This window comes from Crinia signifera, chromosome 6, assembly GCF_055691185.1.
Source record: "Crinia signifera chromosome 6, ASM5569118v1, whole genome shotgun sequence".
NCBI classification, from domain to species: Eukaryota; Metazoa; Chordata; class Amphibia; order Anura; family Myobatrachidae; genus Crinia; species Crinia signifera.
Window position 1 is genome coordinate 258,378,141 of NC_139222.1, and position 18,381 is coordinate 258,396,521.

At 43.0% G+C, this 18,381-nt stretch overlaps 2 protein-coding genes across 2 annotated transcripts in view; both read left to right on the plus strand.

The window, feature by feature from the left end:
• The first annotated feature begins 2,192 nt into the window (after positions 1-2,192).
• HMX3 (H6 family homeobox 3) lies at positions 2,193-5,442 on the plus strand. The gene is made up of 2 exons (XM_083149426.1): positions 2,193-2,837; positions 3,648-5,442. The coding sequence occupies exons 1-2, from the start codon at positions 2,516-2,518 to the stop codon at positions 4,265-4,267; spliced, it is 942 nt and encodes a 313-aa protein (XP_083005552.1). The 5' UTR covers positions 2,193-2,515; the 3' UTR covers positions 4,268-5,442.
• Positions 5,443-9,332: 3,890 nt separating this feature from the next.
• HMX2 (H6 family homeobox 2) overlaps positions 9,333-18,381 on the plus strand; it is a 39,711-nt gene continuing 30,662 nt past the window's right edge. Inside the window, exon 1 of the mRNA XM_083145622.1 lies at positions 9,333-9,429. The gene's annotated coding sequence lies outside the window, so the exon portion shown is untranslated. The remainder of the gene's footprint in view (positions 9,430-18,381) is intronic.

The following is an 18,381-nucleotide window of genomic DNA, read 5'->3' on the forward strand; positions in this document are numbered from 1 at the left end:
ATAGATAGATAGATAGATAGATAGATATTGATAGACAGACAGACAGACAGACAGACAGACAGACAGACAGACAGACAGACAGATAGATAGATAGATAGATAGATAGATAGATAGATAGATATTGATAGATTGATAGATAGATAGATAGACAGACAGACAGACATACAGATTGATAGATAGATAGACAGACAGACAGACAGACAGACAGACAGACAGACAGATAGATAGATAGATAGATAGATAGATAGATAGATAGATAGATAGATAGATAGTTAGATAGATATTACTACTTTATTGCATTGAAATTAGGATTTTAGCAGTGTTCAGACATAGGAAGCAATATGACCAACGTATTCCTACCGGTCCTACATTTTGCAAAATGCAAGACATTTGCGCAATTAAGTGCGCAAATTCATGCGTCAATCTCACAACCCTGGCCCACATCTATTCATACATATCAGTTTCATCAGCTCCCATGTGCACATAGTCAATGGGTGCCCTCATTGTAATGACATTGAGTGTTTATCTTTAGCACCTATACTACAGTCACTTTTTCAGCCTGCGTTTAAAATGAACATTTATGTATTTATTTCACATGAGATAAACAATAAAGATTCTATTGTGGTGGGGTCATAGCGTAATCCAGGTGTCTCATCAGCTCCATAGACCTGCCGGCTACTGGGGGGGCTGTCAGGGTCAGAGCATCTTCTCTGATCTGCTGTTAGTGAATGGGATTTGCAGCAGAGACGTACAGTATTTCCCTGGTCCCCTGACATCAGGATCAGCAGGGAGTGGGGTGACAGCTAGCGGTGCATTGCGCTTATCTGGCCGCATGCATCACACCCAGCACAGTCACATAAAGGATGCACAGGGCCACCTACTAATAGAGATTTATGGCCGCTGTACAATTTATGCCGGTTAAACTGCAGTGACTGAAAACTTATTTTCCTATCTATATTAATATTTATGTGCACCATAACCGACCCCCTCCCCTCTAGCATCACCTCCCCAGCATCCTGCATAGGGAGCCTGAGTGTGATCTATGCAAGAGACCCGGAGCATCAACAGGCTGAGCACAGGCAGAGCTGTCCCTGGTATTATACACCTGAAATGGGCACATTACAGTATATATATATATATATATATATATATATATATATATATATATATATATATATATATATATATATATATATATATATATATATATACATACATACATATATATAGTATTGGAACTATAATATACTGTAAATTTCTATCCATCTATGTGAATATATATATATATACACACACACACACACATTATTGTCTATTAATGTAATGAGAGTTGTATCTCTATTTAATACTCTTGGATATATCCTTAGAACCACGTAGCACTGATGCTTAGAGATACATCTGGGGAATTAGGACTGAGCCCTGCCATTCCCTGGAATATTTCCTTGTAACTATTACAGGAGAGGTGGCAGATAATATAAAGGGAAATGTTGGGTATTTTTTATGTCGTGTTCCTTTCACAGATCGCTGTTTACGTACCGGAAATAGCTGTCAGTCTAGGGCATGGTTGGAGTGAATAGGAGACGCTTTTCTGCGATTACATAGGTGAATAAAATGCGCAGTCTGCCGGTTACAGGACAATTACGCAGACGGAACGCATCGCTGGGAAATGCGCCGCACGTTTCCCCCAACTTCCCAATAACTTGTGACTACAATGCCACTGTGAGCTGAAATTAAAAAAAAAAAAAAAAACAAATAAAAAAAAAAAACAAGCGAGAATTTGTGTATGAAACACTAATTAGCAAATATTTAATTAGTTCCCTGGTAGCGCTTGGTTGAGCCTGAATAGGATGCTTGAGTTTGGGAAATGTTATTTATCACACGTCTCATCGGCTCAGACATGCGCCGATGACAATGTGGATGTTGGGGCTTTGGGAATCGGCGAGTTGTTACGGGGCTTGAAATGCACTTTGCTATTTTCCCCCTACCTCCTATAGAAAGCAGAAGTCCCAACTTACACAGAACTGGCTCCAGTTTGTGCCAATAGTCAGATCTGTGTCATTTGCCCGCTGCACTTCTAGTGGTGCTTTACTAAAGCCAATATCCTTTTGTGCTAATAGCCCTGTCCTCATTTGCTGCCTAATTGGACTATATAAAGCCAATAAGATGCGAGTTCTGGCAGCCTAGAGCCAAAGCAGAGAGTGTGGGAGTTGGGCTGACTGCTGAACCCTCCCTCCTCCCCCCATCCCTCCACCTCCTGGTCCCTTTGCCTCTATCCCTCCTCCTCTCTTTCCTGCTCTCGCCTTTTCCCAGTTGCTATCAGCCTCCCCGGTTTGCAGGTGCTGTTTGCTACTCCCTGGATGGCTGTTTAGTTGATCACTTTGCCTAGACATTTCCTGGCCTTCCCCATGTTGGCTTGGGAGTCCTAGCCCCCCACTCACCTGCCTCGTCCCATCTCCTTTCCACATCAGGATTTCAGGTTCCACTGGGAAAGGTTTGTGCTTTCAGCTTTTGGTTGATGGTGACATCAGACCTCACCATGCCTGAGACAGGACAAGAAAGCAGCACCCCACCGGTCAAGGAGTCCCCCTTCTCCATCAAGAGCCTCCTGACTTGTGAGCCACCCAGGGCAGTGCGCCCACATAAGGCTCTCTTCACCCCCATCAAAGGAACTTTGGATGGAGCGGCCTTTGCCATATCCCCACTCACAGATCTCTCCTTCCCCCGGCTGGAAATCCCAACACAGAGGTTCGCCTTACCTGCGCATTACTTCGAGAGGTCCCCTGCCTGGTGGTACTCCTACACCCTGACGCATGGAGGTCACACGCCCAGGACTGAAGGTATATATCTGTCTCATTTGCACATAAAGCTGTAGCATGGGGGAGAGGGGGGTAGCAGAAGCTGGGGAACTACAAATCCAAGCATAGCCTGCAGGGCATGCTGGGACATGTAGTTAAGCAACAGATGAAGAGGCAGAAATGACTTCAGCAAGACCAGGCTGGATTGCGCATCCCAGGACGCACAGCTAAAGCCAGCATTGAGAAGTAGCACTTCATATACCGAACTATTGTTCTGTAGGGTCTCACTCAGCAGACACCAGGACACATGGAAAGAAAAGTAGAATACTTTGTATTGGTAAAAGTAGGGACACTTTAATTAACGAGGGCTGGGATGGCTAAGGCGCACGGTGATGTACTAATGGGCAGGTGTATTAATAGCGAGTCTCAGATCTTCACTGGCAGTTTTTTTTTCTGAAATGCATTTAAATTAAGAATCTGTGGGATGACAAATGGTAGCTGATCAATTATAATTAAATAGTGAGCGGAAATACAGCAGTGGAATATTATATCGAATTACCTTCCTCTTTCTCTCATCTGCATATGGAAAATAAAAGTGGTTGTGCGAGTAATGTATTCAAATAAATACACATTGTAACAGATGTCTAGTTATCTCTGGGTGTAAGGCGTATACAAGGGCTCTTATGCAAAATATTGGCTTTATCTGGCATTTTCCTCTGGGTCTCCAGCCCGATCTGATGATTACGTCTCCACAAGTCTTTAGGGCGCACGTTTCAGATCAATTGGTTGTAATGATGACAGTGATAATGTTAGTGTGACAGTGACTAATGACTGCTGTTTGTTTGTCTTTAGCTCCAGAGAAGAGCCTGCTGCTTGGTCCTCCGTCACCGGTCTCTGGGGGCGAGAGAGACTCTCCAGAACCCATCCATGCCCTCAAACCAGACCTGGACTCCAAGGAGAATGATTCCAAGAGTCCAGAGGAGATCATCCTGGAGGAGAGCGACCCTGAGGACGGCAAGAAGGACGAAAGTGGGGAGGACTGGAAGAAAAGGGAGGGCAGCCCGGACAAGAAGCCCTGTAGGAAGAAGAAGACCAGGACAGTGTTCTCCAGGAGCCAGGTCTTCCAGCTGGAGTCCACCTTTGACATGAAGAGGTACCTCAGCAGCTCGGAGAGGGCAGGACTGGCGGCCTCTCTGCATCTGACAGAGACTCAGGTCAAAATCTGGTTCCAGAACAGGAGAAACAAATGGAAAAGGCAGCTGGCAGCAGAACTTGAGGCTGCCAACCTGAGCCACGCAGCTGCCCAGAGAATCGTGCGGGTGCCCATCTTGTACCATGAGAACTCTTCTAGTGCAGAAAGTGCCAACTCTGCAGCCAACGTGCCAGTCAGTCAGCCCCTCCTGACTTTCCCCCATCCCGTATACTACTCTCATCCTGTGGTCACATCAGTCCCCTTGCTCAGGCCTGTCTGAGGGCTGGGGAGAACCCTAGACACCTGGCACTGGGGTAGTGATGGACAAACCCTCCGGTTTGGTGAGCAGGACAGGCCACTATGAGTACATAAAGCCGTAGGACTTCTCCAAAGTGTTTGTAAGTACTGAAGATGGCTGGACCCCAGGGAAGGGGGCAGGAAAAGAAGACTCCTAAAAATACAGGATTTTTTTTAAAGTCAATAAAATGCGCAGGCATTTGTTTCTCCGGAAATTTTTTTATTACTATTAATTCACTTGCAAAAAGGGCAAATCCAATTACACTGGTTTCCTGTTCAATTTGCCAAATCCTCAGAAAGAACTGAATTCAACCGCAACCATTAATTCCAGATAAGTTACCACTAAACGCAAGCAGAACGAACGCATCGTCTATTCGCGAAAATAATTGTTTTGCTCAATTTTGTAACTTTTAACGTGTTTAAATATTTCTTTTTTTTTATACCCAATTCTATTATTTATTATAAAGGCTTATTCGCTCTTCAAAACACAAAGTCTTCATCTATAATTTTGTTTTTCTGTCCTTTAGGCGTTTTGACTTGAAACAAAAATTGTACTTTTTTTTTTTTTTACTTTTTTGTTTGTTTAAAAATTCTATGTTGTAATATAAATATATATATATTTTTTGTTTGGACTGTGCAATAGGAATGTTAGTTGACGGCCCCTTTGAAGATGATTGTTTTGCTAATTATAACGGAAAATTAAGGAAGGTCATGATTACATGACCGCATCACAAAGGCAAAACAGTAATAAAGAGTGATGTATAATACAAGCAAATATATAACTACAGGAATTTCATCGTGAAATAGGGGCTGGAAACTTGAGTGGGTCACGGAAAATGAGACTAGAAGCTGGGCTTTGTAATAAGGGACAATCAATAATGTAATTTAAGTTATTTTGTAAATATACCGTATTCATACATTGTGGGGTTTTGGTGGCTCTGCGCAGTCTGCTCCCCCCCCCCCTCCCCCCTCAATCACCCCTTCTTTCCCCAAGTTAGCTGTTGCGTAGGAATATAATTGGCGCAGGGCACCGACTCCCCACCTGTATCTTGGACATATTTCAGACTTTTTTTTGTTTTTTTAAATAAAATATATTTGTAAAACTTAATGTTTGTTGTGAAAAATGAAAAAAATAAAGAATAAAAGAAGCTTTATTTAGTTTTGTCTCCGTCTGATTTTCGCTTGCGGTGTCCGATGCGCAGTTCTCCTGTGCGCAACTGAAAAACCGCTTCCTTCTCTTCCAAACCGCACCGGTACCTGGAGCGCTCAACGTGCGTCACGGCGCAATCCAAAAGCGCATCCGAGTCCTAGATTTTACACACAATTCCCCCCTTTTTATTTAGGAATTTGACTTTCTTCCAAAGACAATATAAAATGTAATATTATTGTTGTTATTATTATTATTATTATTATTTGTACATGTAATACTTTATATCCTTACAATTCACACCTGCTGGGCAAATGAGTTTCTGTCTCCATGCACCTATGGTATGCACTAAAATACACACCTACTAATGAGATCTCCCCGCTAATGAATGTGCTTAATTAAGACAATTTATAAGATGCACACCTGCTGTAAATTCATTGCACTTCCACAGGGATTATATATATATATATATATATATATATATATATATATATATATATATATATATATATATAGATATCCATATATATCTATATATATATATAGATATAGATATATAGATATATATCCATATGTATCTATACATCTATATATATAGATATATCTATATATATAGATCTATAGATATAGATATATAATTATAGATATAGATATATAGATATCTATATAGATAGATATGGATATCTAGAACTATATATCTATAGATCTCTCTCTCTCTCTCTCTCTCTCTCTCTCTCTCTCTCTCTATATATAAAATCAGCAAATGGTTGTATATAGGGAGCACATAGAGGAACATATCTGGGTAACACCTGTCCAAAACTTGGCATCCAGTCTTGTGTTCTCCACAGCATGGAAACGATTTTGACGTCCCCGTTTGAGGATATCAGTGCAGCACCCCTTTCATGTAAGACTTGCCCTACTTATGGCTCTCCCTGCTGAATGATAATTGGAATAGTTTCTGCAAAATCCACAAACCCTCCTGTAGGAATCAATCTCTTTTTACATCAAGATAAGTATCCAAAATAATACCAATAATAATAAAATCCACCCAAGTGTCATTGCCATATGCAATGTTATGTGTACACACTGGGGACGTGTACCTGTTTTGTATTTGTTGTATTTCCCAGTTGTTCTTGGAAAGATCTGAACCTACTTAAGGTTGTCCCAGTACACACCGAGTCGATCCTCCCATCCATCTCCTTGCTGGTGATAGCGCTGGCAAAACCACTCAGTTGTTGTGATGGCAAAAGATCCTATCTGGGTTTATTTTGGAGGGGTGGTTGATAGAAAAAACTAACCTTTAAAATAATGCGTGTGTGTGTTTTTGTTAAATGTTTTTAAAGGAGGTTTGAATGCTTTGAAAAGTACCTTTTACTGGCAGTCGGGTTAGAAACAAATACGAGTTGGCATGCGACCTAACTGGAATACAAACACATTTTCTAAAGTCAAAATATGTTGTCCCTTGTATATGATGACAACAGAGGGATGCCTCCACTGTTTGCAATACTAACTTTTAAAGGAACCAAATAGGAGCTCATTAAAATGTTTCAATCACAAACAAGCGCAAGATTTAACAGAGATATTCTCCTGTTACCAAATCAGAAGAAAATAACTTCTTTATTTGGGGTTTAGTGTCTGCAAAACGCTTCTTGACTTATCCAGTCCTTACTGGTACTAGAAACGACAAGTGATGTTATCCAGCCCGGTCTGTGCAGTGTGCACTGTGCTGTGTGTGTGTGTGTGTCTAATTTTATGTGTGTGTGGCACATTATATATATATATATATATATATATATATATATATATATATATATATATATATTATGTGTGCATATATGTATGTATGTATGTATATATATATATATATATGAATATATGTATGTATATATATGTGTGTGTGTGTGTGTGTGTGTCTCTCTAATTTTATATACGTATGGGGCAAATTGTGTGTGTGTGTGTGTGTGTGTGTGTGTGTGTGTGTGTGTGTGTGCAGGCAAATTTGATGACTTTGGTCAGCAGGCTCAGACAATACGAGTTCCAATACTGTACTGCAGGACACAGGTGGAGCATCACACAATTATTGCTTAGAACCAGTCTAGATCAGCTCCAGAATCGAAAGCAATGAAGCAACGATGTCCTTATTTCGCATTCTGGCTGATAAAAGAACTCAATATTTTGCCAACTTGTCCATGTATCAGTTTATGCTCCTAGTCCATGTAAATAATGTCATGGTTTCTATGTACCAATATCTAGAAAGAGTGGCACGACAGGTTGCATCTTCATAGCTGTCTGTGTAAACTGGCTAGGGATAGATTTTTAATTCCAATATATATGTCTATAAGTCTTTTCTTCCTTTCCAAATAAATATTTCATGTTTAAAAGTCAGTTTATTTTCTTTCCAGTAAAAATAATTATTTCTCAGCACCCTGTAGCATTAATAGGACGGTTTGGTTTAGAGGTATTTGTACGTTATAATCAGCGCTGCTGCCCCTAATATTGGGTTTGTGTGGGGAGTGTGCTTTTAAAGTTAAACACGATTTTTCTTATGCAGGCTGCATTAAGATGTACATTAAGACCTTTTCTATATTAATAACCCCGCAATTAGGTTATGGAGTGCCCTGATTCAATTTAAAGACATGAATTTTATGCAATGGTAAAATTGGAAGGCAGAGAGATGAATGGGGAATTAGCTACTTTAATAAGAGAAAATCTAAAAGGGTTTTTTATTTACAGATAAAAGGCGGATGGAGCACAGATTATACCACCTGTGTGTTTCCTGAGTAACTGCGCATCCCCTGAATAAGCAAATTAAACTATTAAAGACACAAAGAGGATTTCTTTGAACAAAATACAGATCTTTGTGTTCCAAATAGAGATAACACTCACAGTACAACAAGTACATTCATGATGGCTAAAATAAACAGCTGTCCTCTTCTCCAGCAATGCAATTACACATGGAACAGACAGAGCTAGGACTAGCACCACTGTCCTTTATTGATCCCCAGCCATATTGTGCATCGTCTCTGGAACTGGAAAGGTGGGGGTGCTCTATCTGTCCACTGAACAAGCCCTTACAGCCAGTGGGTAGTTTAGGAGCAAAATGCGCCCTCATTGCGCATTTGTTGCGGAACTTGGCACAAAGGATGGCACAAGGCGTAGGATGAGATGGAGGGATGGCACAGGTAGTCGTTGGGGGTCATACCAAGGGCTTGGAGTTTGTAGCGTCATGGGGGGGGGGGGGGCACAGAGTGTGGAGATAGAATATAACCATGCCACTCTTTGTGCCACATAATAGAACGTGGTGCCACCCTGCTCTGTGGCACTGCGCCACAGAGCAGGGTGGCACTACAGGGTGGGGTGGCACATACATAGTTGTTCATTGCGATAGACCAAGGTCACAGCTATCCTGACCAATCATAATGACCATGCTGTGGGCAGGTAGGGTGGTGTGCCTTTTCATGCTGGGTACTTTGTCCTGGCGCATTTGCTGGTGCCATCCAGTGCCTACTACTACTACTACTGCTGCTGCTGCTGCCACCCTCCTCCCAGCCCCTGAGCTGGGCACAGTATCTGTTTCTTATGAATAGCTTTGATCTGGGCAATTCAGTCAAGCTGCCCCGTTTTCCCAGGCAATCTGTTAATAAATCCCGGCACCACTTGTCTTGATTCTCCCCAGTTTGGATTCCAAATCTGTGCGTTTGTTTGCAATTAAAGAAAGATGCATTTGTACATGTCCAGTGTTTTGTATCAGACTGAGCTGATCTCGCTTCGCTGTTTGTACTAAAAACACACATGTATTTCTTTTATTTGATAGTAAATACTCCCTCTCTGTGTATAGCAAACACGTGAGAAATATATAAACTTCCAGCCACCACATATTAGTCTTTATTCAGAAGAGGACCAGATGCTGCCAGCAGAAGATTAACCCCAACAGCGTCTTCTCCCTGCTTCCACCTGGCTCCAAACTCTTCTACCCGGGGACAACCTTGCCAGTGCAGGTGGGTACTTCATGGGGGCACCAGAGGGAGGAGGTGGGGGGGGGGGGGGTGCTGCGATTCCAGATTTAACCTTCTTTTTCTTTATTCTGAATTCTCACTGCTCCAACTATTGTAATCAGCACTAGCTTAAAATGACATCAATTATATACTGGAGATAGCCTGCAAATGAGTAAAATCTCCGATTTCTAGAGGGGGGGTGGTGGTGGTGATAATCTATTATCTGACAATGATCCTCAGATCTGTCCAGATCTATGAGCGACGTCGTCTACCAGTAAATATGAAATAAAGTCACTGTAAGACCAATACACATGACCTAAGTCATTTAATACTGAGTATTCCTTCTCAAGGGACACTTTGTAAGTAAAATAATGGGGTGGGAGATAATCTATTAGCCATCTGAGTATACACGGTATAATATATATATGTGTGTGTATATATATATATATATATATATATATATATATATATATATAAAATGCAGTATGACACTTGTGTTTATCTCCATTTAATGAGTGATCATTGGTCATTGATTACCAATAACGTGTTCTTGCTCATCACAAGCAAGTGCCATGGAAAAAAGAAAGTATCATTTTAAAATAAATTATTAATAATAATAATAATAATAATAATAATAATACATTGATTAGCTCATGTATGGGCGCAGTATGCTTCCTGATCGCCTATATTTATATACAAATATAATGCAACTGTCTTTGCAAATAATCACTTTAGCTTATCGACTAGTCACAGTGTGCAAACAGAACGAGGAGCCCATTAAGAAACATTAACAGATTGCTACCCCATAATGCCCCGGTCCATATTGATCGTAAAATGTCTGTAAAATATTGTTTCAAATGAATCTATTGTTCCAGGGCTGCTCTGTCACTTGAGTGACCTTGGTTTGTTCGCAAACTGCCAAATGAACCTTTCATGACTGTTATTAGATTAACAAGTTTTTAGCAAATATCACTGCAGGGTAGGGAACAGGCACAGGTTTTTTTCCCTGTGGTTTTATAATTTTCAGACCAGCCCCCTCATAAAGCACTTAGTTAAATGCTCATTGTAACGTTATGGATTCCGTCTCTTTCCAACTCATCCTATGGTGACCTTCTACTTCAGCCAACAAACTTACTATTCCAGCAGATAGGCATCTGTCCTCCTCCCAGATGGAATAAGGTTTCCTAAATAATTTCAGGGAAGGAGAGGAGGGGAGGGGGGGGGGGGGGGGGGGGGCTGCTTCTAGTACACCTGCATTGTCCTGAGTGGGGTACACACAAACTCAATCCAAGGTGCACACTGTGGCTTTCTAACTGGGGTGGTACTACAAGTCACAGCATGGCGTTTAGCGTTGAATACCCCTGGTCTATAATAAGGATTATTTGCGTCAGTGTCCCTCAACTCCAGTCTTCAAGTAACCCCCCCCAACAGGTCATGTTTTCTGGATCTCTGAACAGGTGAGTAGATCCATTTAGCTGGGTCAGTAATGATCCAGCCTGTTTTCAGAGACAGAATCCTGAAAACCTGACCTGTTAAGAGATACTTGAGGTCTGGAATTGAGAACCACTGCATTATTGTAAGGCTGATTGTGCGTCATTATAGCGCTGGAAGGATTGAAAGACAATATGTATAGTAAATAGGAGTGAGATAGAACATAGATCAGTGATGGCTAACCGTGACACTCCAGCTGTTGTTGAACTACATATCCCAGCATGCCCTGCTCCAGTTTTACTATTTGGCCATGCTAAAACTGATGCAGGGCATGCTGGGATGTGTAGTTGAACAACAGCTGGAGTGTCAAGGTTAGCCATCACTGCCATAGATCCTTGTGTTATGTGCTTTATGTTTTGTTGGTGATATACTGGTGATTAGTGTGTGTAAAATTGAGAGCAGGGCCTGGGGGGGGGGGGGGGGGGGGGGGTATGGCTGGATGCAGGTAGAGGGGATACAGTATGTGTTTACTGAATCCTGCAGAAAACAATGAGCGGATTGATTCCATATTAAAGCTTATACAATGCACATTTTTCTATTTGTAGAACTACATGTCCCAGCGTGCCTAAAAGTAGTGATCTGCAGGTCCAGCACAGTTGGACAAGCACAAGGTCCCCTTTATTAAAGCTGCACAGTTGCAACTAATCAGCGTTAAAAAAGGGGAAATGTGTTTTATTTATTGGTGCAGTAATATGTTCCAGGCTGTAAATTCGGTTTAATTCCCTTAAAAGTGTCCTTGGCTTCTAGAGTTTTTTTCTTTTCTACACCCCCTAGTGTCTTATTAATTAGATTCATTTGACAGTATTGTGCTTAATCAGTGCCAGCTACAGTCTATATCCTCTGCCCTGGTGTGCCCAACCTGGTGAGGCCAGAGAAGTGCCCATCTTCCCCCCAGCAGCCTGTCTGTTCCCCTGTCTCCTGGCCAGGACTGGGTTGGAGCTTTCTCTGACTTCTCAGCCTCCTGTTGATAGAGAGCTGGAATCAGTTTTTCATCAAACTTCTATTAAGTGAAACATAGGTTGGAGGGCAGCCCCTGATTGGAACAGTTTAAATTTTAATTGTGTTTTTAATTTGACATATAGTTGCAGAAAGGAATGACACTACAACGCCAAGGGCCGGTCGATGTTCTTAATTTCTCCCAGAGGAATTGATGGGTTTATCAGGCAACTAGATTGGAAAGCCATTAAAGTTCTCTCTGGCTGGCTTGTTAATTGGAACTTGATAGATTGGAGGAGTCAGGGTAGGCAATGCTGATCCAATCTTTAGGAGTTTTCTGTTTTCCAATAAATTACCCAATTCATTTTCCAAGCACAGATTACATAAATTGTACACCTCTAAAGGCTCCAGGGTTTTTTTTTTTTTAAAGCCCCCCCATCCCCTCCCCCTCTTTATAGCACCGAGCCAAATGCCATTTGCTCCAAAATATGTCCTGAATGAAAATCGAAATATAATCAACGTTTATACTTAGAAAATTTATTGCAATCATTTTCTCTGGTAATTTCCTTATTTTAAAGTTTGGACATGTCGTATATCATATCCCCAGTCCCTGGAAAAGTGGTGAGCAGCCTGTGCTTAATATTTAGCAAAGCTTGATTTCAAGATCAAACGTGTTTATGATTCCATCTGTCATTTACTCCCATACACTTCTCCCAATATAACAGCCCAGCTACAAGCCTATTTTCTAACTGCAGCAAAAAAAAAAAGGAGGAAAAAAGATCAATTTTTATTAAGGCTTCATGAAAGCTCACAGCTACCTCGATATTAACAGTTTTGCTGATCCACTGCTTGTGCACCCTTTCGCTGCAGGTTGTGTGCTGGCAGCAATGTGCTACCAGAGCCCTGTTGTCTGCAATGGCAGATGAGGTGCCCTTCTTATTCTCCACACACACACACTGGCATCAACAGGGGCCCCTGTGATGAGGGTATTTTGCATCAATTTCTGCCCATGCGCCAATGGGCACATCTGGGCATACGGTCGTTCAGTTGACACTATTAATGTCGACATACATTGGGTTTACAGCTGAAGGTCGACAGGCCGTGGGCCGACACATAAAAAGGTTGACATGTTTAGATCGACAGGGTCAAAAGGTCGACACAAGCATTAGGTCCACATTGGGAAGGTCGACAGTCAAAAGGCAGAAATGGGGTTTTTCATGTTTTGTTTGAGCCGACATGTGTCGACAGGTGGTAGTTCATGCCCTACCATCCACTAGGTCGTGGAGGGAGAATATAAAAGTGTGCCCAGCATAGCGAGGCACCGAGCTAGAAGTATGGTGAGCATGGCAAGGGGGTGCGGTGCTTTTTTTCGGTGTCCATGTTGACTGTGTCGACATTAGGGTCAGTAAAAACAATGTGTATTGTATTATTATTTCTGTTTAACTGTAAAAATGGAATAAAAAAAGTTATATTAAAAATACATGTTGACCTTTTGACTGTGTCAACCTATTGACCCTGTCAACCTTAGGCATGTCAACCTTTTTCAAGTGTGTCGATCTAAGGCCTGATGACCTTTAGCAGTCGACACAATGTATGTCGACCTTAATTTGATCAACCCAAAGACCCATACCCGGGCTAATGACAGATAAGTGGGTGTGATGTGGGTAGCATGGTGTCATAGGGGTAAATTGACTAAGATGTGAGTTCGTTTGAAGATGGGATGTTGCCGGTAGCAACCAATCAGATTCTATCTATTATCTTCTAGAAGGTGCTAAATAAATAATAAGTAGACTCTGATCGGTTGCTATGGGCAACATCCTATCATCAAAAGAACTCCCATCATAGTAATTAAACCCCAAAGTGGTTAGCGCCTCACAGCACTGAGGTCATAAGTATATTTCCCAGTCACGGGCTATCTGTGTAAAGTTTGTATGTCCTCACCCTGTTTGCCTGGGTTTCCTCACAAGCTCCAAAAAAGATATTGATAAATTGGTGGCACTATATATATAAATGATGATAATAACAAAGGAGGCGTTCTCTCTCGGGGACATCTTACCCCTGTGAGTGCCAACACTGCTGTGAGAAATCCTCAAAATATCCGCTAGAAATGCCAGTGTCGCCCACAGCGACTGTTCTGTAGTATGTGAGCAGCGCTGGCATTTTTAGCTGATATTTTGAGGATCTCTCACAGCAACATTGGCACTCACAGGGATAATGCATAGCCACACTGGGCAGCTGCCATGATTGTAGGGTCCTCAGAGCAGGGACTGCCCGTGTCAGGGGCAGCTATCTGCCCCTGTGCTGGTGCCTCTAAAGCTTCTTGGGAGGCAGGTAGAGTATGCTGGCCGGCTGCTCTGGTTGTCAGTAACACATGATCAGAGTGGCCAGGCAGCATTCTCTAATTGCCTCCAGCTAGACAGTGAATGGCTGTCAGCCTGCTAATTGATGTCAGCCTCTGCATGATTGACATGATGTCAGCGCCCGCCCCCTTTTCGGCGATCTGTGGCGGAAATAAAAGTCAGTTTAAACGGACTTTTATTACCGAAGGGGAGAAAAATCATTCAATGGACGGCAACCATGGAATGACTTCTCTTCCCTTCGGCCGCATGTGATGGGGTGTGTTCTCATACACATCCCCTCGGATGCGGGCAGTGTGGGCGATGGGCGGGCGTTCGGCAGGGTGGCGGGTGGTGCTGACCTGTTTGCTAGGCTGCAAGTAAGCGCAGCCTAGCAAACAGGACTGAATCAGGCCCTAAGCTAGCTGCACCTTGATTTATTCTTAGTCCATCCAGGAAACCAGATGTACTAAGGGCCCAATACTGACCTCATCGCTGGGCTGCACTCCCACAAAACGCTTGGGTGCTGCCTACAGGTGCCCCCGGCTGTCAATCACCATGCGATCGGACAGCGATGGGTCACAAGAGAAACCGCGCATGCACACAGCGTACAGTGGGCATGCACAGCCATTCGATCATCAGTAGGGCTGCGTAAGGGCTTAAATCAGGCCCTAAGCTTGAAAATTGATGAAATGGAGAGTGATACAGTACCAGCCAATCAGCACCTAACTGTCATGTCACAGGCTGGGTTTGAAAAATTGCAGTTGGGGGCTGATTGGTTGATGGTTTATCACTCTCCGTGTTATCACTTTTCAAGGCTTAGTACATATGGCCCAGGTTGAGTATTGAGGGAAGACATCTGCCCCATATGTAGCTGCCTATAGATGTACACAGATGATCTAGACTGCTCTATGCCAATAACAGCATGTGCCATGTGAGAACTGAGGGGTGTCACTGCGCCATTACAGAGCTGAGACTAAGGGCCTAATTCTGGTCCATTAGCAGCAGGGCTGCGTTCGCACAGGGACCGATGTCTTTGTACTGCGCATGCACATTCCTGTGCATACGCCGGGTGCTTGCACCCACAGCAAACAGACTGTTCAGCGCGCCGGGGCGTGGGGCGGCGGCCAGCCTCATTAGCATATAGGAATGCCCAGTGTTTCATGGGTGCTCCCATGAGAATGCTGGGTGTTCTTATGCTAATGAGGCCAGGATGCGGGGGGGGGGGGGGGGGTGGGCTGCTGACATCACCGGATGTCAGCTACCCGCCCGTTTCTTTCCCAGCGTGCACACATATGTAAGTGACTTGAGAGTCACTTTTATATGCGTGCACCTTCCGCATCTTTCGATGGTCGGCGACAATCGAAAGATGTAAGCGTTCCCCCATGACCTCCGAATGGATGCTACAGTGTAACATCCATTTCCATGCCCTGCTTGCAAATCACGCTGGCGAATGGGAGGCTCCAGTCAACTATTCGCAAGGCGAGGTTTGGTGGACTCACGAGGCTGCAAATCAACCAGAATAACCCCCTAAATCCTGGTGACTTTCAGCACTTTGCCCTTGGACAATGTATTATTCATCATTTCTCCAAATTGTCTCTGCATAGCATACCCACAGAGTAGTGCAGAAGGCCAATGCAAAATGTACCCCCCCCCCCCCCTCAACAACAACAACAAATAGTATGTAGGGGACACAGGGGGTTATTCTAGTTCACTCTTTCTGACAAATTCCTTCTTAGATGGAATAAACCATGTGCACTGCAGGTGGGACAGATGTAACTTGTGCAGAGAGAATTAGATTTGGGTGAGTTATTATGTTTCTGTGCAGGGTAAATACTGGCTGCTTTATTTTTACACTGCAATATAGATCTCACTTTGAAGTAAAACACCATTTCCTTATTATTTCATTAATATTATTTTATTAGTATAATCATTTATTGCATAGCGCAGTGTATCCCCATGCTTTCTTCTGTGTACACCACTATCTGGCTCCAGTTTTATCTTCACTTATTTATATTATACCTTCCATTTTTGTGAGGTGTGTCATGTATGCAAATCGAATAACAACGATACAATAAAGTACAAATAATAATTCTAGATTAAAGATGTCATTTATTTATTTAAAATACTGTTCAAATGTTTAGGGTCACCCAGACAAGATAATGCTCCTTTTGCAGCAATTACAGCATTGCAGACCTTTGGCATTCTAGCTGTTAATTTGTTGAGATAATCTGAAGAAATGTCACCCCACGCTTGCTGAAGCACCTTCCACAAGTTGGATTGGGTTGATGGACACTTCTTGCGTACCACACGTTCAAGCTGCTCCCACAACAGCTCAATGGGGTTGAGATCTGGTGACTGCGCTGGCCACTCCATTACAGACTGAATACCAGCTGCCTGCTTCTTCCCTAAATAGTTCTTGCATAATTTTGTGCTTGCATAATTTTGTGCTTTGGGTCATTGTCCTGTTGGAGGAGGAAATTGACTCCAATCAAACGCTGTCCACAAGGTATGGCATGGCATTGCAAAATGGCCTGACAGGCTCAGCGCTGCCTATGATTAAAAACCCTCCCATGAGGAGGCCGCTGCTGCTGCTGTCCTCCATGGGCCTGAGAAGCATATGATGAACTCCACCAAGCAGAGTTAGCACAAGCCTCTCAGCCTCAAACCTCTTGAGTAAACTCCCAGTAATGCACTGCACACTTGTGCAGTCAGTGTGCCTTGGCTCCCGATGCTCAGCACCATTAATCTTTGTCACATTGGCAGATAGGTGAAGCTGCAGCACTACCACACTCCCATGCACAAAACCTTTATCTTAACATTTTTTTTTAAATACATGTCAACCACAGGGGGCCCATAGATAGAGGGAGAGGGGGGGGGGGGGGGGCAGGGGTAGTGACCCCCTCCCCCCCCCCTTTAATCCGGCCCTGGTGCAGTGGCCTGTGACCACATGCACAAATAAATAAAGAGCCCTCTGTTTATTTATTTAAACATGTGTTTACAGGCCACTGTACCCCACCCTGGGTAGGGTGAGTGCAGTTTACACCGCTTTCCTAGGAATGGTAAATGCGGTGCTATCCTGTGTGTGTGTGTGTGTGTGTGTGTGTGTGTGTGTGTATATGTGCGTGCGTGTGTGTGTGTGTGTGTGTGTGTGTGAAAGACAATAACAAAGGGTGCTGGCAACAAGTCATATAATATATATCATTTGAGTTTCTTAGTGAGAACACTAATATTATCACCCAGAACTTCATAAAAGAATATCTCATATTTATTTGAAGATAAAACACTCCTAAAAAAAAGTTTTAACCATAAAACTCCCAAATACACAATCCATAGATGAGGGAACATTAGGAGTTAACAATCTTATACTATTATGAGCCAATGTCCATAGACAATAGAGTCCTTCCCATTGGATGTGTGGACATTGTGCTTGTAACCCCGCACATTTCATCCTTCCGACTTCATCAGGGGTTTAATCGATAGATGAACCAACTTTTCACCATAATAGTTTTACAGATTTCTCAGAAGCCTCTCATATGTTCACTATCTCCATCACAGCCCGCAAAGGTGCACCACCGATAATAGTATATAGGGCCTTATTCTAGTTCACTCTTTCTGACAAAATCCTTCTAAAGCCCCGTTCACACGGGGGAGATATATCGCTCAGTTTCTCCTTTTCATCAGCGACCAGAGATGGTCGCTGATGAAAAAGAAACTGCGGGGGGGAGCCCGGCAGTGGTAATCAGCTGGTCGCAGGAGCATGTTCCTGCGACCAGCGATCACTACAGTGGTAAAAACGGGAGCGCGCACCCAGCGATATATCGCCGGTGCACACTCCCATCGCGGGCAATATGGTCACTTAGCGACCATATTTCCAGCGATATTACACAAAATCGCCCCCGTGTGTACGCACCTTTAGTTGGACAAAACCATGTGCACTGCAGGGGGGAGATGTAAAATGTGCAGAGAGAATTAGATTTGGGAGAGTTATTTTGTTTCTGTGCAGGGTAAATACTGGCTGCTTTATTTTTACACTGCAATATAGATCTCACTTTAAAGTAAAACCCCACCCAAATCGAATTCTCTCTGCACAAGTTACATCTGCCCCACCTGCAGTGCACATGGTTTTGTCCATCTAAGAAGGATTTTGTCAGAAACAGTGAACACAGAAGCAGGGATGGCCCTTAGTCTA

What these genes read in the sequence shown, in the direction of transcription:
- HMX3 (XM_083149426.1), top strand. Translation starts at nt 2,516, where the DNA reads ATGGTGACATCAGACCTCACCATGCCTGAGACAGGACAAGAAAGCAGC. An exon ending in TCACACGCCCAGGACTGAAG is followed by an intron (nt 2,838 to 3,647) that starts GTATATATCTGT and finishes GTTTGTCTTTAG; the next exon opens with CTCCAGAGAAGAGCCTGCTG.